Consider the following 20951-nt stretch of genomic DNA (forward strand, 5'->3'; position numbering starts at 1 on the left):
AGTAAATTCATTTTTATAACTGGCATTTAATCAACTCAGCTGTCAGTTTAGATGGGAAACCTATTCTCTAGAGCAAATAAGAGATGGAAATCTTGAGATGACAAATTAATGAATTAGCTGTTGTCAGGTTAAACTCAATAATATAAGGTAATCAGCCTTCATCTTTATATTAAATTACTGCATTATCAGTGCGAAGTTTGACAGCAAGTCAGATTTCTGACAAGTTTAAATTATTTCTAAATGAAATATCTATCAGGATCCTCTGTATAAACCCCAAATTCTACCTTACCTTATTTTTTGCATGAAATCATGTGAAGAATTGCCTTATGTAAAAGTGTTGTTACCGTTTAAGTTCCAAGCATAAATATTCTAGCAAAAAAAAAAAATGCATCTCATATACTGCATGTGACTCTGAGTATGAACAGGGGCTGGGAATACAAAGAAGAAGGAATCCTTCCAGCCAAAAGAGTGTGGAGAAGGGTAGCTGGGGTTTTGAGAAGGAAGAAGATGAAACCCCAAACTAAACGTGCATTGTTTGCCTGTGGCTCTTAGAAACCTCTTGGCCAATCCTTTTAACTGTAACTGCTACCTGGCTTGGTTGGGAGAGTGGCTGAGAAAGAAGAGAATTGTCACGGGAAATCCTCGATGTCAAAAACCATACTTCCTGAAAGAAATACCCATCCAGGATGTGGCCATTCAGGACTTCACTTGTGATGACGGTAAGAAATCCTTGTCAACTCTTTGATTGTCAGGCATTCACATGCCTGTTCCGATGCAGCTTTGCACAAATCTACGGCATAGTTCAGCTCAGCAAATAATGATCGTGTATCTTTTGCTTTGTTGTTTGCGTTTTGTTTTAGTGCCAGGATACTTACTTTCTCAGACTTGCCTTCCACATTTGAGTCTACTTGATGTGCATTTCTGAATGTTTTAGATTTTCTAGTTTCCAATTTGTGATTGGTCTTATTTATATAGCTTCATTTTAACTTTTCTTTATTACTCTAGGCATGTTTTTTAGTACCTACCATTTTCAAAGGAGAAAAGAAATTAACTTACAGAAGTTTTAGTAAATCTGACAAAAATACTAGTTGTCATTTTTTAATGCTTTTTCTATATCATCACGTTTGATTCTCATATAGTCCTATCAGGTACACAGAGCAAGTTCTATTACTGTTGCCAGTGAACAGAGAGCGAATTTGAGCTTTATAAATGAGGGACCTAAACTTTTAAGTTAATATATTCCCTTGTGTCTCTTCATATCTGTTTCCTTGCCGTTTCTCTATAATTCACTTTACATTTACATATTCTAATTAAAAATATAATTTGTACAAATAACTATTTCCATTGTATTGGTAATTGTAATTACAGTTTACAAATTGCAAGCCATTTTCCAGAATTCTTCCCTAGGCAGTCTGAAAACAGTGCTATATAGAACTTATGGTATCAATTAGTAAATACTGAATGTCCCGTAAATAAATGATTATGTAGCTTAAGACTCTTGTGTTTGTTAAGTTAATTTAAAGGCATAAAATCCCTTCTAGCACCTTCAAGACCACAAATCTTGGTTTTCCTGTATTTTCTCTGCGATTTAGGAAATGATGACAATAGTTGCTCCCCACTTTCTCGCTGTCCTACTGAATGTGCTTGCTTGGATACAGTTGTCCGATGTAGCAACAAGGGTTTGAAGGTCTTGCCGAAAGGTATTCCAAGAGATGTCACAGAGTTGTAAGTAGAGCTTGTCTTTTTTTTTTTCTTTTCTTTTTCCTTGATGATAAATGTTTCACACACCCAGAGGAATGGAGACCAAACAAAAATCTTTACAATCTTCTTTGCAAATCATATTCTAAAGCCAGTTAATTATTATCCTGTAAAACGGTAAACAGTTAATGCAAAAGCTACTTTAGAGGCCCTCGGGAATTGCTGTGTGTGTGTGTGTGTGTGTGTGTGTGTGTGTGTGTGTTTATGCTATATGATTTCTCAGTGCATTTACTATGCTAAGGTGTACTATGACTCTTCAAGAAAAAATGGTAAAATATAAGGTATCTTTCACATTTATTTGTTCCTATACTCCTTTTCTCATGGAGCATCTTACAAAACTAAGGGCCCATGGAATGCACTTTGGGAAATGCTTTATATTTAATTTACTTACAGGCTAGGATATTCTGTACAGGAAACTTTTTTTTTTTTTTTTTACCTCTGTGACCCCTAGGAGAAAATTTTACCACATGGGATAAATAAATATCTGGTATATGGAAGAAACTAGCATAATCTCTTCCCTTAAGAAGAGATGCTGCTTTTGGTGGCTTGAATCAAAGTCCTTTAGATCCTAAAGGGTATGGGACCAATTATCCTTGACATTTTCATAACTGATAATTAACCACAAATTATATGGCCAATATATACACATCTCGACCTTCTTCTGCACTGCCCACGCTCCCCTGGCTGCCTCATGCTACAACTGCAGAATGGAATTCATTAGAGAATATGCTCCCAGAATAATGATGCTTCCATGCCCCATTCATGCCATTCCTTTGTCTCTAAACTAATGTCATATTCTGGATATGCTTGATCTGAATACAATTGAGTCACTTTGCCTCTGTTTATTTTTTATCTATGTGGAACCATGGATCAATAATGATTTAAACCCAAATGTAATTTGTGTATCAGTTATTTGTGCAGATGCACACACATATTCCAAATGAGCAGGTTTGACAAACTTTTGACAGTGTGCAACATAGGTCATGAGGTTCAAGGACATGTCATTTCAATCTTTAAGGATCTTATTTTCAAATCACTTGCAATTCTTTAAATCCTAAGTTTGATCCTGAATGGAACACTTAGAAGAAAAAGGCACAGTCTTAGCACTTGTGCACAGAACATGCCTCTTAGATTTGAACTGCTGTTAAGTGCTCAGGTCCTCTCTCACTACCAATTACATTGGTTAATCAACTGGAAGGACTGTTTTGTATGTATATGTATGTAATTAAATATTTAATTCTTATAGTAACTTTTTTTATTTCAGAAGATCACATAGGGATATTCCGAAACCCTCCTCTGTGGGAAGGCTAGATGCATATAGAATATTCTGTGTCCACAGGACGGGGAACATCACACACCAGGGCCTGTTGTAGGGTGGGGGGATGGGGGAGGGATAGCATTAGGAGAAATACCTAATGTAAATGACAAGTTATTGGGTGCAGCAAACCAACATGGCACATGTATACATATGTAACAAACCTGCACGTTGTGCACATGTACCCTAGAACTTAAAGTATAATTTAAAAAAATATAAATAAATAAATAAATAAAGCAGGGATAGTTAAAAGTAAAAAATAATAAAAAAAAATTCTGTGTCCAAAGCATTAATTTTAGGAGTACACCAATGAAGAACTTACACTCAGACCACCTGTGATGCTAAATCCCTTCTGCTATTTTAACTGGACTACGTGTTAGTCCCTTTACTCTATTTCCATTAAATAACTTTAAACATTTCTTACTAAGCTCCATTGGACATCCTGCTTGGTTTATGCCCTGTGCTATCTACAGCATACTTCACCTATTCAAAAAGTTGAATTTTCAATCTATTTTACTACAAATTACTAAAGATAGTCTTTTTTTCTAAAGAAAGTTTGTTACAAAGATGAGAAAAATATTAACTCATCTGTTGTGAATTCAAGTTTTACCCCCTAGAGAGCTTATTCTTGTAACCTTACCGAGTCAGCAGAATCCTTCTTACCAGTAACATATATGCATGTATTAGAAGAATTTCATATGTGTATTACATTAAATAATTAAAGAGTTTGGCAAAAATTAGTATTATTGGTGGACTAGTTTGAACAAATGGTATCCATTATTTTTAATCAGTTCCACATAACTTCCGCCTTAGATTATTTTACATATAAACATTCATAGCTCACATTCTGAATCTTGTTGACCTTCCACTGTGTTTTCTAGAATAAAGGGAGAGTACTGAACTATATAGGGTGATGCTTCCCTCTAGTGGTATCAAGAAAAACTTAGGTAGAGGAAAGAAAAAAATGGAGAGGGGTCGAAGAAGAAATATTAAGTCAGAAAATTTAGGTAGACATGATGAGTCATAACATAGACTCAATTATTTATCAAACATTAATTATATTTTCTGATAACTGATGCCTTTTATATCGCTGTTTTTATTTTGAAATATTAGGAATAAATTATTATCTTAGGCAACTTCTCAGCTACTTCTATATCCAGAAAAAATACCAACTTCAACCTGCAGTCTTGAAATGGACCACAGCATTGGGGTAGGAGGGGCCACGTGTTCAATGTCCCAGAAGTGTTTGTGGGCACATCTATAGCCAGATGGCCCCAGTTTCTGAATGACATTTGTACCCTTCACCATCTATGTTCTAGGAAAAACAGCCTTGGAAGGAGATGAAATTTATTTTCCTTAATGTGACATAATAGATATAACTTCAGGTATTCGGTTATCTTTGTGTCCTGCCAGTTAGCCCAAAGCCTATTTTCTGATTGTTCTTCTGACTCTAATAAGAAGGGAAAGTTTACTTATATATGGTTATTTGATTATTGCTATTACTATATATATATTTATATTTATACACTTCATCAATTTATACTCTATAAAATTTCCTAATGTTATCATCACCAAGAAGATATATGCTGGTTAAAACTATTTTTAAACTTAAACCTAATATGTTCAAATCCCCAAATATGCCTTTAATGTGTCCATTGTTATTCACTAAGTGTACTGACACATATTAAGGCAGCAATGAGTGGTCTTGGCCACAGCAGCAAGGTTTTGTTACTAGTTAATGAATTTCATGGTATTGTGTCCACATAAACACAAACAAACTGAAGGCTGACTAAAAGTATGGTTAATTGAATGAACCTCCTTGCTTGCACACAGATGGCTAAATGCTGGGCTTGCCTTGTTAGATAAACCACAAAGAACTGGACTCGTGGACAACTCTGCTTTTTTTTTCTTTAATTCTCTTAAATAATAATCCATGCTTGGAAGACGACATCTTAAAGCAAAAATTGCCAAGTGGTTCTTTGCCTCAGTTAGGAGTGAAGTACTGTTTATTTTATTCAAGGCCACCATTACTTTGTAATAAGATAATACTGTTCCGTTGTTTTTAGGTATCTGGATGGAAACCAATTTACACTGGTTCCCAAGGAACTCTCCAACTACAAACATTTAACACTTATGTGAGTAACATATTGCACTTTTCTTTGAGTTACTCTATTTCCAGAAAATGGGGATGGCAAGGGACAGAAGATTTAGTGACCCTTTCAGATAATACAAATCATTCACAGTTACATGCTTCCCTCCTTGCTCATTGCGGTTCTGGATCCCTGGCTACATCTTCATTGAATATCAATCAGGCGATGGAGTGTCTTAGCAGGAGGTCCTGCTCTATTCAAAAAAGCACAAATATGACGAAGTCTGAGTAGTCAGAGAATTATGAAAATGTATAAACCTGTAGATTTTTATTGATAATGAATATGGGTTATTTTATGACAAACTAAGGAAGGAAAGATAGAAAACGATGCCTTTATTCTTGACTTTAAGCAAAAGATAGTAGGTGGTAATGACTTTCCCAAAAATGTAAATGTAGTTTATTATGTTTATTTCTTATACAAAGCATTATTAAATAGGTTATGGGTTTCCAGTATTAAAATTTATTTTAGAAAATCCATATATATTCATGTAGTGTTTAAGTAAACTTGACAAAGATACTAACATTCTGAGTATAAATTTCAAAATTTTGATTTTTTAGCTTAAAATATCTCTTTTTTTATTAACATAAACAACTTTTGACCATGCTTAAGTTGTAAATACAAGAAGATATTTAAATATACAAACATTTGATCTAGTTATATGCACAATGTTTAAAAATTGATATAATCTTTTACATATAATACCGTACTTTTAGAGTAGCCTTATTGGTAATTGAGAAAACTTTTTAGAACACAAAAAATCAGGAAAAGATAGTAAATATTAATAGAAAGTACCGTATCATTTGTTTAAGTCTATCTGATTTTAGAGTAAATATTACTAGCGTAAGAAGCAGATTACTAGTGTTCCTAGAATTAGAAGGTTTATTTCTAAGAGAATTCTACAAACCTAAGTGGCAAAAAATATTACATGCCCCAATGTAAACTAGGTACATTGAAGCTAGTTAAAATTGCTGCTGATCACTTTCCTTGAAAGTATGGGTAAATCAAACACTTTTTAGAAAGTAAATAGGACTATTTAAATGACAAATGATTAAATAACGGAAAAAGATGTCCTCTAAGATGTCTTGTTCTGCTTCTAGTTATTTATTTGATAGCAGCAAGAACTGATTACATACATTTTGTTCTGTTACATATACCACTAAATTGCTGCAATTTCCAAAGGGTCACTTTAGCAGCATTGGGTCATTTGTGGGACAGCATGTGATTACTTTCAAGCCAGTTCGAAATGACAAATGAGGATTTGTGGATCCAAAAATGGTTTTACTAGTGACTCATGATACAACTCTAGGCAAGTTACTTCTGCTAATACAGATACTTTTATTTTTAAAATTTAGAAATAGTTCTTCAGCAGCTAAAAATATGAGTATAAAGCTCCTCTCAGATTCTTTTTTTTTTTTTTTTCTGAGACGGAGTCTCGCTCTGTCGCCCAGGCTGGAGTGCAGTGGCGCAATCTCGGCTCACTGCAAGCTCCGCCTCCCGGGTTCACGCCATTCTCCTGCCTCAGCCTCTCCGAGTAGCTGGGACTACAGACGCCCGCCACCGCGCCCGGCTAATTTTTTGTATTTTTAGTAGAGATGGGGTTTCACCGTGGTCTCGATCTCTTGACCTCGTGATCCGCCCGCCTCGGCCTCCCAAAGTGCTGGGATTACAAGCGTGAGCCACCGCGCCCGGCCGTCAGATTCTTAACATTTTCACAATTTCGTGGGTCCATTTTACTGACATTTCGAAATTTTAATAAAGGAATAGATTATCCTCAGCTTTTCTGAATCTTCCATTTATTCATATATTTTGCATTTTGCTTCAGAAAAAAATTACTGAACATATGTAGTTATTACATATGGTGAATATATATTAGTATTATATATTGTATATATACATTTTAATATATTTTTACATATATAGTGAGTGTATATATATATACACTATATATATAATGGAAATAAGATCAAGTTCATGCAATGTAAATTATGACCCATAGTACAAACTATACATATAAATAGCCATTTAACATTGGTAAAAATTCAACGTCTCTCCCATTCACTTAACATTCATTAAACAAATATTTATTGAGGACCTGCTATGTGACCGTGACTCAGCCAGGGGCAGGAGCACAAACGTTTTTATTGATGGCATTTTGGTAATTTTATTTTGGTAAAATTATTTGGTAATTTTATTGATGGTAATTTGGTAATTTTATTTTGGTAAAATTATTTGGTAATTTTATTGATGGTAATTAATCAGGGGTTCTTTCAGTGACCAAATTTGAGTCTGTGTATCAGTGAACATATGTATCAATTAGGTTAAAGTATGTGTATCTGATAGGACTTTTGAGGATAATTTGCAAAATTTGTCTATCGCAAGTCACCTCCAGGGAAGCTCTCTGTAAAATATCAAAAGCCTTATGTGAGATGGGAGCAGAGGGATAAGGGAAAATAAACTCTGCTCTGAAGCTGCTGCTCTGAAGTGAACCAACCCCTTGCACGCACACTACATTGGCTAAAGCAATGCATATATATGTAATCACTCCTAATTTCAAAACGGCGAGGTGTAAATAATCGTGAATAACATTGCAGTCTACCCCAGGGGGTCATTCACTGTTTTATTGTTTTCAGATAACAGCTGAATGCTAACAATACTGCTATGACTATGAATAAGAAGACCCTTCTCCTTCTAAGAATCACTAATGTTTTCATTTCTGTGGTTAATAGTGTACTCCATTTCTTTTTCTCTTTTAGAGACTTAAGTAACAACAGAATAAGCACGCTTTCTAATCAGAGCTTCAGCAACATGACCCAGCTCCTCACCTTGTGAGTGTGAAAGTGTGGTACTGAGTATTCATTAATTCATTGGACAAAAGGCAATCCCTAGATGCTGGACATTGCTGTTGAACAAGACAGTCTCTACCCTCAAGGAATGTTTCTATTGGGAGAAACAGACAAAACCACAATACGTGAACAAATGCAGATATTAGAAAAAGTATTAGGTTCTATAAAAAAAATACAAAGAATAATTTAGGTTTTTGGGGGACTTAGAGGCGATCCCTGAGATAGGGAAAATCCATCTTAGGGAAGGGACGGCTGAGGCACCAAAGTTGGGCAGGAGTAGGCAGAGGGAAGCATTCTAGGTTGTATTTAGGAAATAAGTATGTTGTGTTAGGGAGACAACACACAAAAAAATAATATATTATGTGTTAACACTGTCAGTTAATAAGATGCTTTAATAAGCCTTAACTGCTTTATTTTGGAAGTATTTGACCATTTTTTGGATTTCTGACTAAAACAAATTGACATATGTATGCTTTCAGAATTCTTAGTTACAACCGTCTGAGATGTATTCCTCATCGCACCTTTGATGGATTAAAGTCTCTTCGATTACTGTAAGCATCTTGTGTTCAACAAAATATCTCTTTTCTCAGAGATCTGAGTTTGGGATTGTCTTTTTAAGGATGTAACTACTTTGTTGATTCTTGGTGCTTGAAGATACATGCATTAGGATTTGTTATAAATTAGGAAATAGAAAAATCATGTCTTACAGTATCATTGTCCAACAGCTTTGCTTTGGACAATATGACTTCCTTCTTAGTAATACTGATTGTTATAGTCATTTATTTGATTATATGTAACATTAAGACATATGGTTTATATAGTTTCAATTAACTTTCAAAATTAATCTGAGAAACTTTCAAAATTAATTTATTTAGAAATTACATAGTATATGAAAACATTTTTACTATAAAAATGTACTTTAAAATATGTGAAATAAAACATGATCCTTGATCCTACTCTCCTGCCTCAGAATTAACACTTTGATGTGCTCTCTGGTCCTTTTTCAGGTGCATTTTTTTCTATTCTAATAGATGTATGCCCATGGCTGTATAGCTTTTAAAAGCCACAAATATTAATAAGATCTGTTTTTGTTCTGCCATTGTCTATTTTTGTTTAACATATGCTTTTGAATATTTCTAGTCTATCATATATATGAATAAAAATATATACATAAGAATAGAATAGATATATATTTATACATATATATAACTCAACTGTTTAACTGGTAGAGACTGTTCTATTGGTGGGAGGAACCAGAACTGATTCAATCATCATCTTTACTATGATTTGGTTTAATTTCAAATTTTAATGGTTACTATACAGTACTCTAATGAACATCCTATACATTCCTCTTGGTACAAATGTGCTGGCATGTCAGCAAGAATTTAGGGTGTGTGGGAAGATACTGTCAAGTATATTGGAAGGATTGCAAAAGTAACTGTCTTGTTATTCCCCAAACAAGACTTGGTCCATTTAGAAGTTTATTTTTCCACCAACTGTTTAATAGAGTGTTTTTTCAAAACACTCTTGCAAACATTGAATATTTATTTTTCTTTTATTTTTGTCTATATAACAGATTGAAAGTTATTCTGCATTCCTGTCTTAATTTGCACTTCCAATTAGTAGAGCATTTGAGTATATTTTATTTGTTTACTAAGCACTTGTGCTTTTTATTCTAATGAGCTTGATCTATCATTTCCCCATTTTCTGTTGAGTACTTTATATTTTCCTTATTCATGTAGATATCTTTATGCATCTATTACTTGACTCTATGCTTGCTGGGTTTTTTTTAATGAAATAATCCTTATATCTTATATAAGTTGCAAATATATATTATTCTATTTCTTATATGGAATATTTTATTGTTTGGGTATATTTTATGTTGTCAAAAATTTCTCCCACTTTTCCTTGATGGTTTCTGGATTTTATACTGAGCCTTTGAAAGCCTTCCTCACTCCACGTTTATAAAAGGGAGATCTTCTTTATTTGCTTTTAATACATTTTTATTTTTACATTTAATTCTTCATTCTGGAATGTATTTTGTACACATAATGTGAGGTGGAAGCCATTTGCTTTCTCAGGTATCCAGTTGTACCAAAACTGTTTATTTTGTAGACTGTCTTTTCTGCACTGATTTAAAATGCTTATTATAATCTAAAGTCTCGGAATTTCTCTGGAGTCTATGAGTTCAGAAATATAGGAAGTTTAATTTTTCTTTTTCTTTCTTCTAGTTCTCTACATGGAAATGACATTTCTGTTGTGCCTGAAGGTGCTTTCAATGATCTTTCTGCATTATCACATCTGTGAGTACCTAGTTTATGAATATAAGTTTAGGGTCAAACCCTTCCTAATGAGTGATTTGGAACATTCCTCTGCCAGTTATTTTATTGTAACATCATAAGATGTAATTGGTTTCATCTTTAAAGAAAATGTGAAGATTTTCAAACTGGAGATGATGCCCTCTGCAAGATGGCTTTAATTTTCCCTTCTGGCTCTTATTTTCCATTAGTCGAATTATCTTTGCTTAGCTAAACATGTCTCTTCTACAAATATGGCTCTCCAACTTTACTAGCCTATGCCTTTTCTCTCATTATTTTCTGATTCTAGAACATCAGCTCCCTTTCAATTATCTATCCTAACCCTGCTTTTCTAAGTCACATCCCAAGTATCACCTTCTCTATGAAGCCTATCCTGATCTGCTCAAAATGGATTTACTTATTCAGCATCAACTATGGCACCACGCAAAAATAAATTCAACATGGTTCGAGACTATAGTTTTGGAAGTAAGACACAGCCAAATACTTAGATTAGGTGAAATGGCTTTTCCTTTGTGTTTTCTCTGTTCGCTACTTGTTTGTACCTCCATAGGTTTTGGAAGTACAATATAACCATTTGAAAATATGTGATAAGTGGGGTCCAAAAAACCATTTGGGTTAAATTCCATCATTTTATTATTACTAGGTGTAATGTTAAGATCATGGCAAACCTAGAAGGAAGTTCAGCCAGCAGCCTTAGGATCCAAAGCCTCCTTGGCTGATGCTGAGTTGGGTGTCTGGTGGCAACTATCTGCTTCAGTCTAAATAGCAATGTCAGTTGTGCCCTAGTTCCCTAGAAGAGATTGCCTGTCATATCCTCTCCTGCTTTTGCACTTCTCTTGAAAACCCACAAACTCCAAGAAGATACGAGTTTACAAAATTGAGAAAGGAATAGTCATTTTTCGCTCCAAAAATATACATATGATTGGAATTTTAAAATTTACTGCCCAAAAGTCTACGCTTTTACATCTTCTTTGAATTGAATTGAAGATCCAATAGTCAATCACATCATGTCTGCATTTGCCTTATAGAGTCTGCGTTATCAATTGACATTTTGTACATCAGTCTATCAGACTGGTGCCTATTAATATTCCTTCCACTAAACTGCTAGGTCCAGGAAGGCAGGGCCTTTACATTTTCGTGTTTGAGCCAAGAGCCTACCTCTAAGCCACTCCTTTACAAACTCCATGGCTACCACGTGCATGAGCTGCAATATGAAGGAAGCTACTAGCTCAGAGGTGCAGGGCTGCAGTGCCCTCAGGCAGAGAATGCAGGCTGAAGGAGGAGGTATCCATTCTGCTAGTGCTATGGTCAGGCATCAGAAAAGGCTTCACACGAAAGGTGCTGCTTGAGCTGAGAGGAACTTCCCTTCATGTTACCAGCCTCCTCCCGTGACAGTGAGACCAAGTGGAGTCTTCCTTGGTCTGTGCCCTGCTCTGCTTTGCATTTCTTTCGCTCTCTCTCTCTCTCTCTCTCTCTATATATATATATATATATAAAATTATATTTTAAGTTCTAGTGTACGTGTGCACAACGTGCAGGTTTGTTTGTGCCTTGTCTTTTACCCCCTAGATCATAAAGAGCTCAGCTTTTTCACTTTTCCCACTTCCTCCCCTGTCACAGCAAGGACTTAAATGTTGGCAGAGATGAGATCAAATGACTAAAAAACATCATTTTGCTCATTATTAATTTGGAAGGGTTTGAATCTGACATACATATGTGGGTAACATTCACTACATTCTGATTCTTAAACGGGGCATTAAAACTTCCAGAGTATCGAGTATTATGATTCTACACATGTATTTCAGGGGCTACCTAAAAAAAATAAGATAACTATCCTGACGGTAGACCTAGAAGGATTACTAGTTAGAAGCTAATTGTAAATCAGAAGTAAGCAGTTTTTAAATGCCATTTTATGCATCTATGGCTTCAATCCAAGCTTTATAAGGTTATGAGTCCAGGTCTCAGTTTCTTAATCTGTAAAGTCAATTATTAATTAAATGGACCTTATAAAGTTACTATTTAGGATAAAATGAAGGAATTCTTATAAATGGTTTATCCCGGCTCCTGCGTATAATAATAGTGCAATAAATGTTAACTATTACCTTGATTACTTTCCTGTCACTACGTCTAATGAACAGCTGTAAAATGAACGACCTTGAAAAGGGACAGACAGCACCCAGTGCAGGTCCAGCTCAGCTCTAGTGAGCTAGCTCTAGACATCTACAGGATTTTGTGTTCTTTCTTTGTACTTACCTGTCCTTTATCTGCATCATTATTCCCAACCTTTCTTTCTACTTAACTCTAACTATCCTACATAGCTTAGACTTTCTTAACCACTAGCCTCCCAGAAAAGTTAATCTGTTTGTTCACCATCATCTTGTAAATACTTCTCCTACGTCACTTCTAATGAAACTTCTTTGCATCTGTGAGTATATCCCAATGCTAATGCTAATCTCCTCTGCAGCAGGGGTTCTTCAGAGGTAAGAATAATGCATTATTTATATTTGGGTCCTCAGAACCTTGCATTGTAATTTAAGTCATCAGTAAATAATTGGTGAATGAAATGTTAATGCACTCAGGGTGTGCTTACACTCAATATAAACACATCTCTGAAAATATTAGGAGACCTTCTAAAGCAAAATGAGTGTTAACACCAGTGACAACTCACTAAATCCCAGTGCACATCATTCAGGAAAATGGGGAATCCCCAGTGTCTCTATTTTTTGCTAAATTGTTATCCTCAGTAAATCTATGGGGATTTTCTGCTGAGCATCACTTTGAATTCTTTTGCCCTTAGGAAATAACAATACTTCCATACTTGTGTGTGTGTGTGTGTGTGTGTATGTGTGTGTGTGTGTGTGTATGTGTGTGTGCTTTTGTGGTGTTGTTTTTCCAGAGCAATTGGAGCCAACCCTCTTTACTGTGATTGTAACATGCAGTGGTTATCCGACTGGGTGAAGTCGGAATATAAGGAGCCCGGAATTGCTCGTTGTGCTGGTCCTGGAGAAATGGCAGATAAACTTTTACTCACAACTCCCTCCAAAAAATTTACCTGTCAAGGTATGGTTTTTAATCATTTGTGTTTCTTTTAAGAATTAGTATATTAAGTAAAAAAAAAAAAAGACAACCAATTGTCACTCCAAAGGTATGGTTGAAATGCCCAATAAATGATTATTTTTTCAGCCCATGCTTGGATGAGACAGAGCAGTTACCCGAGGTGCTCAAGTAAAGAATTAGGCTTTCCAAATAAATCTCAGAAATAGTTGATTGGAAATGATCAAGTTTTCTTGAAAATGTATCAAAAATGTGGAGTTCACAATTTCTGGAAATTCCTTTCATAGCCTCTAACAAGTCAAATGTTTTGCTTTTGCCCTGTCTGAACATGTGCCCTGCTCCTAGGGCTGCCAGGGCCCTGTGGCTTCCTCATACCAGGTAAGGAGAAACAGGCCCTCCCAAGTGTTCAGCCCAAACCTTCTGACTCACCTCATGTGCTGCAGCCTTCCTATGTTGATGTTCTTGTTTCTTGCTTGTTTATATCCCTTTCTTTTCCCTTTGTTTGATGTATTTGTGAATTCTAAATATTGTTAGAATAACAAATATTATTTTCCTTTCTTATTATAAGAATAATGCATGCCCCTGAATCGAAAAATATGAATAATAAGAAACAATTTATTTTCTGCAAGAAGAAATAAAATTAACCATTAATCAGCATACGTAGAGATAACCACTACTAAAGTTGTTGTAAATATTTCCACTGATGGTAGTCAACTATGTGGATTTAGGTTCCTTATAAAAGGTGGGATAAAGTTTACTGTCATTCTTAGATTGTGGGGGTTTGGGGGGGCTTTTGTTTTGTTTTGTTTGTTTGTTTGAGACAGAGTTTCCTTCTGTAGCCCAGGCTGGAGTGCAGCGGCACGATCTCAGCTCACTGCAAACTCCACCTCCCAGGTCTCGGTTCAAGCAATTCTCCTGCCTCAGCCTTCCGAGTAGCTGGGATTACAGGCATGTGCCAACATGCCAAGCTAATTTTTGTATTTTTAGTAGAGACGGGGTTTCACCATGTTGGCCAGGCTGGTCTTGAACTCCTGGCCTCATGATCCGCACCCCCCCCTCCCTTAGCCTCCCAAAGTGCTGGGATTACAGGTGTGAGCCACTGCATCTGGCCAGATTGTGTATGTTTTAAGAAGGTCACTCATGATTACTAGATGGAGGAGAGAAATTCTTGAAATGTTAAATGTCTAATCAGAAAATGTTGATTAAGCATGTTTTATGTGCAAAACTCAATCCTAGGTGTTATGGAGCATAGAGAACTTTATGGTACGGCCTTGCCTTCCATGACTTGAAAACCTAACTAAAAAGATAAGTTTTCAACATTTGAATATTTATGGAGGAAAAACATACTTAAGTAGGTAATACTGTGCCGTGGGTTGCAGTGTGAGCTCTGAAGCCCAGCCTGGCTGGAGCCAAATCCCAGCTTCACTTTTTGGTACAAGATAACTGTAGTTTAATTACTTTACTAGTCTGTGCCTCGGTTTCCTCGTTGTAAGCAAAGGTGGTGATGGTTACAGTCTGAAAGGATTTTGTTAAGATTAGATAATATAGATAAAAGACTGCCTCAAACACAGAAACATTCAATATGTCAGCTGCTGATTGTATTGTTATAACATTTCAAAACACCAAAAAAAGTTGATGTAGGACACTTCATAATTTATTAATAAAAAAGTAATTTTCAAATCCTGTACACACCCTCAACGTTTTTAATTTGGCCTTTAATGTATTTCATAGTGGTAAATGTTTGCAAAAGGTAATTTGTAGCACATTGTAAATATTGACATTTTAAAACAAAACTCGTCTGTGATTTTTTTTAAATGTGTCTGATGGAATCTAAATATCAGAGCTAATTTTATAAGAGAAAAAAACAAGATACTCCTTAATATATTGCATTTTTTTCTTAAACTGTATTTTTCTCCTTGAATTCCTATTTTCAATACCTCAGAAAATTGTATCATTTTTTGCTCCAAAAAATATGTATATAATTGAAATTTTAAAATTTCCTGCCACCAAAAGGCTGTAAGTTTTTACATCTTCTTTGAATTGAATTATTGCTGTTAATACTAGTGCATCACTGATTGAAACTACATAATTATTTATCAATATTTTACTTTATTGAAACTTGAAAGTGAGATTTTATTGCAGTGCCTCTCTTGGATTATGTGCATTGATTGCAAGAATTTTTGCAATAATTCTTCCTTTATGATCCTAGATCTTTATTGGGACAGTGTTCCGTGATACGTTTCTGGTGGGCTGAGAAGTATATCATTCTTTTGTAAAGTGGAAGAGAGATGATTGTCAAAGGGGAGGCAAGAAAGGTGAAACTGGCATAAAACCTTCTATTCAGCACATTATTAGGCAAATTTAATGGGGAAGTTGAGAAACTGCAAACTGATTCTGTTACACCTTTCTGTGCCAAGTGATACTCATACTTTATTTTCAATAATGCTAATGCTTATCTGTATTTCTTAAAGTTTATAATTCCCTGCAGCTATTTCTTGAAAAAAAATTATAACACAAATCTGAGAAAAGTTGCATATTTGTACTCCACTCTTAGAGCATCTCAGTTTACACTAATTTGTGAAATGCTCTTGGAAGTCCAAGATAAGTCCCCTGTCTCTCTCTCTTTCACACCTTGGGAATCCCAATTCTCTGAGACCCAACAATATTGAAATTAGGCCAGTCATAACACTACAGTGGTCTCTAAGTGTTGAAGTGAAAGAAAGAGTCTCACATCTCTCACTTTAAATCAAAAACTAGAAATTATTGACAACAACGACAACAACAACAAAAAGTGTAGCAAGGAAGGCCGTGTTGAAAGCCGAGAGAGACCCAAAGCTAAGCCTCTTGTGCCAAACAGTTAGCCAAGTTGTGAATACAAAGCAAAAGTTCTTGAAGGAAATTAAAAGTGTTATTCCAGCAAACAGACCAATGATAAGAAAATGAAACAGCCTTATTGCTGATATGGAGAAAGTGTTAGTGATCCAAATAGAAGACCAAACCAGCCACAGCTTTCCCTTAAACAAAACCCTAACCTAGAGCAAGGCCCCAACTCTCTTTATTTTTATGAAGGCTCAGACAGGTGAGGAAGCTGCAGAAGGAAAGTTGGAAGCTAGCAGAGGTTGATTCGTGAGGTTTAAGGAAACAAGCCTTCTCTGTAATATGAAAGTGCAAGGTGAAGCTCCAAGTACTGATGTAGAAGCTACAGAAAGTTACCCAGAAGATCTAAGATAATTGATGAAGGTGGTGACACTTAAACAACAGATTTTCATTGTAGATGAAACAGACTTTATTGGAAGCAGGTGTCATCCTCCATAGCTCTTTAGGACTTTCATAGCTAAAAAGGAGAAGTCAGTGCCTGGCTTCAAAGTTTCAGAGGACAGGCTGACTCTCTTGTTAGGGGCTAAGAATTTGAAGCCAATTCTCATTTACTATTCTGAAAATCCTAGAGCCCTTGATAATTATGGTAAATCTACTCTGCTTATGCTCTATAAATGGTACAACAGAGCCTGGATGACAGCACATCTATTTACAGCATGGTTTCCTAAATATTTTAAGCCCATTCTTGAGACCTATTGCTCAGAATGATTTGTTTCAAAATATTACTGCTTCTTCACAATGCACCTAGTCACCCAAGAGCTCTGATGGAAATGCACAAGGGGAATGATGTTTGTATGCCTGCTGGTGCAATATCCATTCTGCAGCCCATAGATAAAGGAATAATTTTGATTTTCAAGTCTTATTATTTCAGAAATACATTTTATAAGGCTACAGCAGCTGTACATAGTGGTTTTTCTGATGGATTTGGGCATAGTAATTTGAAATCCTTCTGGAAAAGATTCACCATTCTAGATGACATTAAGAACGTTTGTGATTCATGGGAGGAGGGCAAAATATCAATATTAACGGGGGTTTGGAAGAAGGTGATTCCAGTCTGCATAGATGACTTTGAAGAGTTGAAAACTTCAATAGAGTAGGTAACTACAGATGTGGTAGAAATAGCAAGAGATTAGAATTAGAAGTGGAGCCTGAAGATGTGACTGAATTGCTGCAATCTCATGATAAAACTTCAATGAATAAGGAGATGCGTGTTATGGATGAGCAAACAAAGTGGTTTATTGAGATGAAGTTCACTCCTGGTGATGATGCTGTGAACATTGTTGAAATAGCCACAAAGGATTTAGAATATTATATAAACTTAGTTGATAACACAATGGCAGAGTTTGAGAGGTTTGACTCCAATTTTGAAAAAATGTTCTACTGTAGATAAAAGGCTATCAAACAGCATCATGTACTACAGAGAAATATTTGGTGAAAGGAAGAGTCAATTGAGGCACCAAAATTCATTGTTGTCTTATTTTAAGAAATTGCTACAGCCACCTCAACCTTCAGCAACCATTACCCTGATCAGTCTCACCAGCCACTAACTCCAAGGAGAGAAACTTGGCTAGCAAAAAGATTACAACTAACTGAAGGCTCAGATGATCATTCACATTTTTTAGCAATAAAATATTTTATAATTAAGGTATTGCATTTTAAGACGCATTTCATATATAACAGTACAGTTAAAAATAACTTTTATATGCACTGGCAAACCAAAAAATTTGTTTGACTGTCTTTATTGCAATATTCACTTTATTGCAGTAGTCTGGAACCAAACCCACAGTATCTCCAAGGTCTGTCTGTACATACATTCATACCTACATACATCTTTGTGTAACTCAGTATTTATCGGACTAACATGAGCTTTTTTTTCATTTAGTGACTATAGAATCTCATGTACTTAATGTAGCATGAATGGAAATATGTTTGAGGGAAAATTAGCTCTTTTCAGCACTGCCCAATACAACTTTCTGTAATAATAGAAATGTTCCAAATCTGTGCTATTCAATATGGTAGCCACTAGTTATATAGGATTATAGAGCACTTACAATATGGCTAATGCGTTGAGAAAAATAATTATTTTATTTTATTTACATTTAAACTGAAATATACATGCATGTCTGGTGGCTACCATAGTGGATAGTGTAGTTGCTACAAGAACTCAGAGGGATAATTTGTGTAAAAGAAGGAGGGCTGTGAAAGATTTAATGACATAAGTGCACACGCAGACAAGTGTGAGGATAATGCTACAGGTGGGCATAACTATGGGAGCAGAGCTTTCACTGCAGGAAACTTCTGGACCTGTTCCAGGACCACCTAAAACAGTTGAGCTGAAACTTGTTAATCGTCAGATGATGTAAAGCCTAAATTTATCATTTCAACTGTGGAAGTTCAGTTTAATATTCACTAAACTATAAGATCAATAGATTGCACGTATTTCAAGGTATACCTTAAATAGCAAACAGCATGGGTGTAAGCCAGTTGGCAGGCAGTGTAGACATTCAAGACTCAATCAGTATAGTAGCAGTTGCGTTTAGAAGACTTTACTCAGTTTTTCTGTAACTAAATTTTAGAGTTATAGGCACTGAAACTTACAGTGCCCTTTGCCAGCATTTGTCTCAGCATTTGTCAGACTATTCTGAAGTTTCATTGTCCTATTAATGAAGACTCTGCTAGTTCAAGGTTGATGACAGTTTAGACTGGATTGTTGCCAATACGACTACCACTACAAATAATAATAACAATAATAGCTAAGTTCTGTTGAGTAGTTTACCCAATGCTGAGTACTTTACATAGATTTTTTATCTCTTTTAATCTTTCTACCTTTTTTTTTTTTTTTTTTTGAGACGGAGTCTCACTCTGTCGCCCAGGCTGGAGTGCAGTGGCGCAATCTCGGCTCACTGCAAGCTCCGCCTCCTGGGTTCACGCCATTCTCCTGCCTCAGCCTCTCCGAGTAGCTGGGACTACAGGCGCCCGCCACCACGCCCGGCTAATTTTTTTGTATTTTTAGTAGAGACGGGGTTTCACCGTGGTCTCGATCTCCTGACCTCGTGATCTGCCCGCCTCGGCCTCCCAAAGTGCTGGAATTACAAGCGTGAGCCACCGCGCCCGGCCTTTCTACCATTCTTATAGTGAAAACTATCATTTCCCCATTTGAGATATGAAAATATTGTATTTTAGAGTTATTAAGCAATTTTTAAAAATCACTCAGCTGCTGATTGGAGTCAGAATTTGAACCTTGACTCTGATTCCAATGCTTAATGCTTAAGTTTATTTTATAGTTTTTAATAAAAGTATTTTCAAAATAAATTTTCAGTGTAAATAAGATTGCCATGCTATTATTGAAACATACTTAGAAAATGAAAATTCTGACCTACCCTCAAAAGCTTTACTAGAAATATTTACTTGTAAAAGTGGATTGGTAGAAGGCCAAGTATTTTAATCTATTAATTAAAATAATTCATTCAAGGAAATCCACTGAGTGCTATACTATTAAGCATATATGCTTTATGAGTTTTAAAGCAACAAAATCATGTTTCTTTAAATGTTTTATAATTGAGGTTTACATATTTTAACTTAACTTTCCCTCTAGTTATGCCAGTCTAATGTATTTTTATTTTATTCATGAAAATTGTGTAAGTACAAACTCTCAATATTATGGTTTGTCAATGTATAATTTCAAAATATAGCAGGAAGATAAATATTTTTAATTGAATACGTGTTTACGCAGCTATTTTAAATACAATTTAAATGATTTTTTTCTGCTAGAGGATGCCATGCCATACTGTTATTTTGAGTCATTAATTATTTTAATAAAGAAAAAAATGTTTATGGTAAACTCCCATCGTTTTGATGCAAAACAGAAATAAATGAAAGGAAGAAATTGATTATCAGATCATATTTAATTAATACCCAGATAGAGCATCCCCGAGTGGGAAGCAGATGGCCATGACTTGTCTTTATAACCCAAGTGTCCTGTCCTCATCTTTTAAATAGAAGATGACGTTAGAGTGAGTAAGCAGTCTGCAATAAAACAGTTTTTGTCCTCTCCAGATAGTCATTGAGAAAGTCGGTGTGGAAAGTGGAACATTGTTAATTTCTAATATTCCCTTTATTTCTCTTGGTTCAGGAAGTTTTAGCTATGGAGGCAACTAAATTATTATTTTTTATTTGAAAGACATTTATTAAATGATTACATATGCTAATGAGTGAACAATCTAATGGCGATGACTTACATGTGCTGAAGAGTGAACAGACTAATGGGGATGAATGATATATTTATTCATTCATTAAACAAATATTATTCAAGTTCATACAATGTACAAGGCACTGTGTCTAGATGGTAAGAATACAACAATAAACAATTCAGAGTAAAATCTCTGTCCTCATGGACCTGATATTCTACTGACAGATACCTTTAAATAGATAATTCTAAAAAATGGTATGGAAGTCTGGTGATAGAAATATGTATAAGATGCTAATAATATATCCATACCAAATGACTATGGAATGGTAACTGATACTGTCAGGTCCAAGAGGCCAACAGGAAATTCTTCTTATGAATTAAATGGAATATAACACAAAGAGGGGACGAGGCCCAAAAGGGGAAGGGTCTGGTAGCCATGAACTCAAA

General features: G+C 35.3%; 1 protein-coding gene across 5 annotated transcripts in view; it reads left to right on the top strand.

The window, feature by feature from the left end:
• SLIT2 (slit guidance ligand 2) overlaps positions 1-20951 on the top strand; it is a 372325-nt gene that overhangs the window by 289240 nt on the left and 62134 nt on the right. For all 5 annotated transcript variants that reach the window (XM_055246085.2, XM_055246088.2, XM_055246087.2 and 2 more), the window contains 7 exons: positions 553-719; positions 1593-1725; positions 5140-5208; positions 7977-8048; positions 8546-8617; positions 10298-10369; positions 13281-13444. In XM_055246085.2, the coding sequence (XP_055102060.1) occupies positions 553-719; positions 1593-1725; positions 5140-5208; positions 7977-8048; positions 8546-8617; positions 10298-10369; positions 13281-13444 (749 nt within the window). The remainder of the gene's footprint in view (positions 1-552; positions 720-1592; positions 1726-5139; positions 5209-7976; positions 8049-8545; positions 8618-10297; positions 10370-13280; positions 13445-20951) is intronic.

This window comes from Symphalangus syndactylus, chromosome 16 (genome assembly GCF_028878055.3).
Source record: "Symphalangus syndactylus isolate Jambi chromosome 16, NHGRI_mSymSyn1-v2.1_pri, whole genome shotgun sequence".
Lineage (NCBI taxonomy): Eukaryota > Metazoa > Chordata > Mammalia > Primates > Hylobatidae > Symphalangus > Symphalangus syndactylus.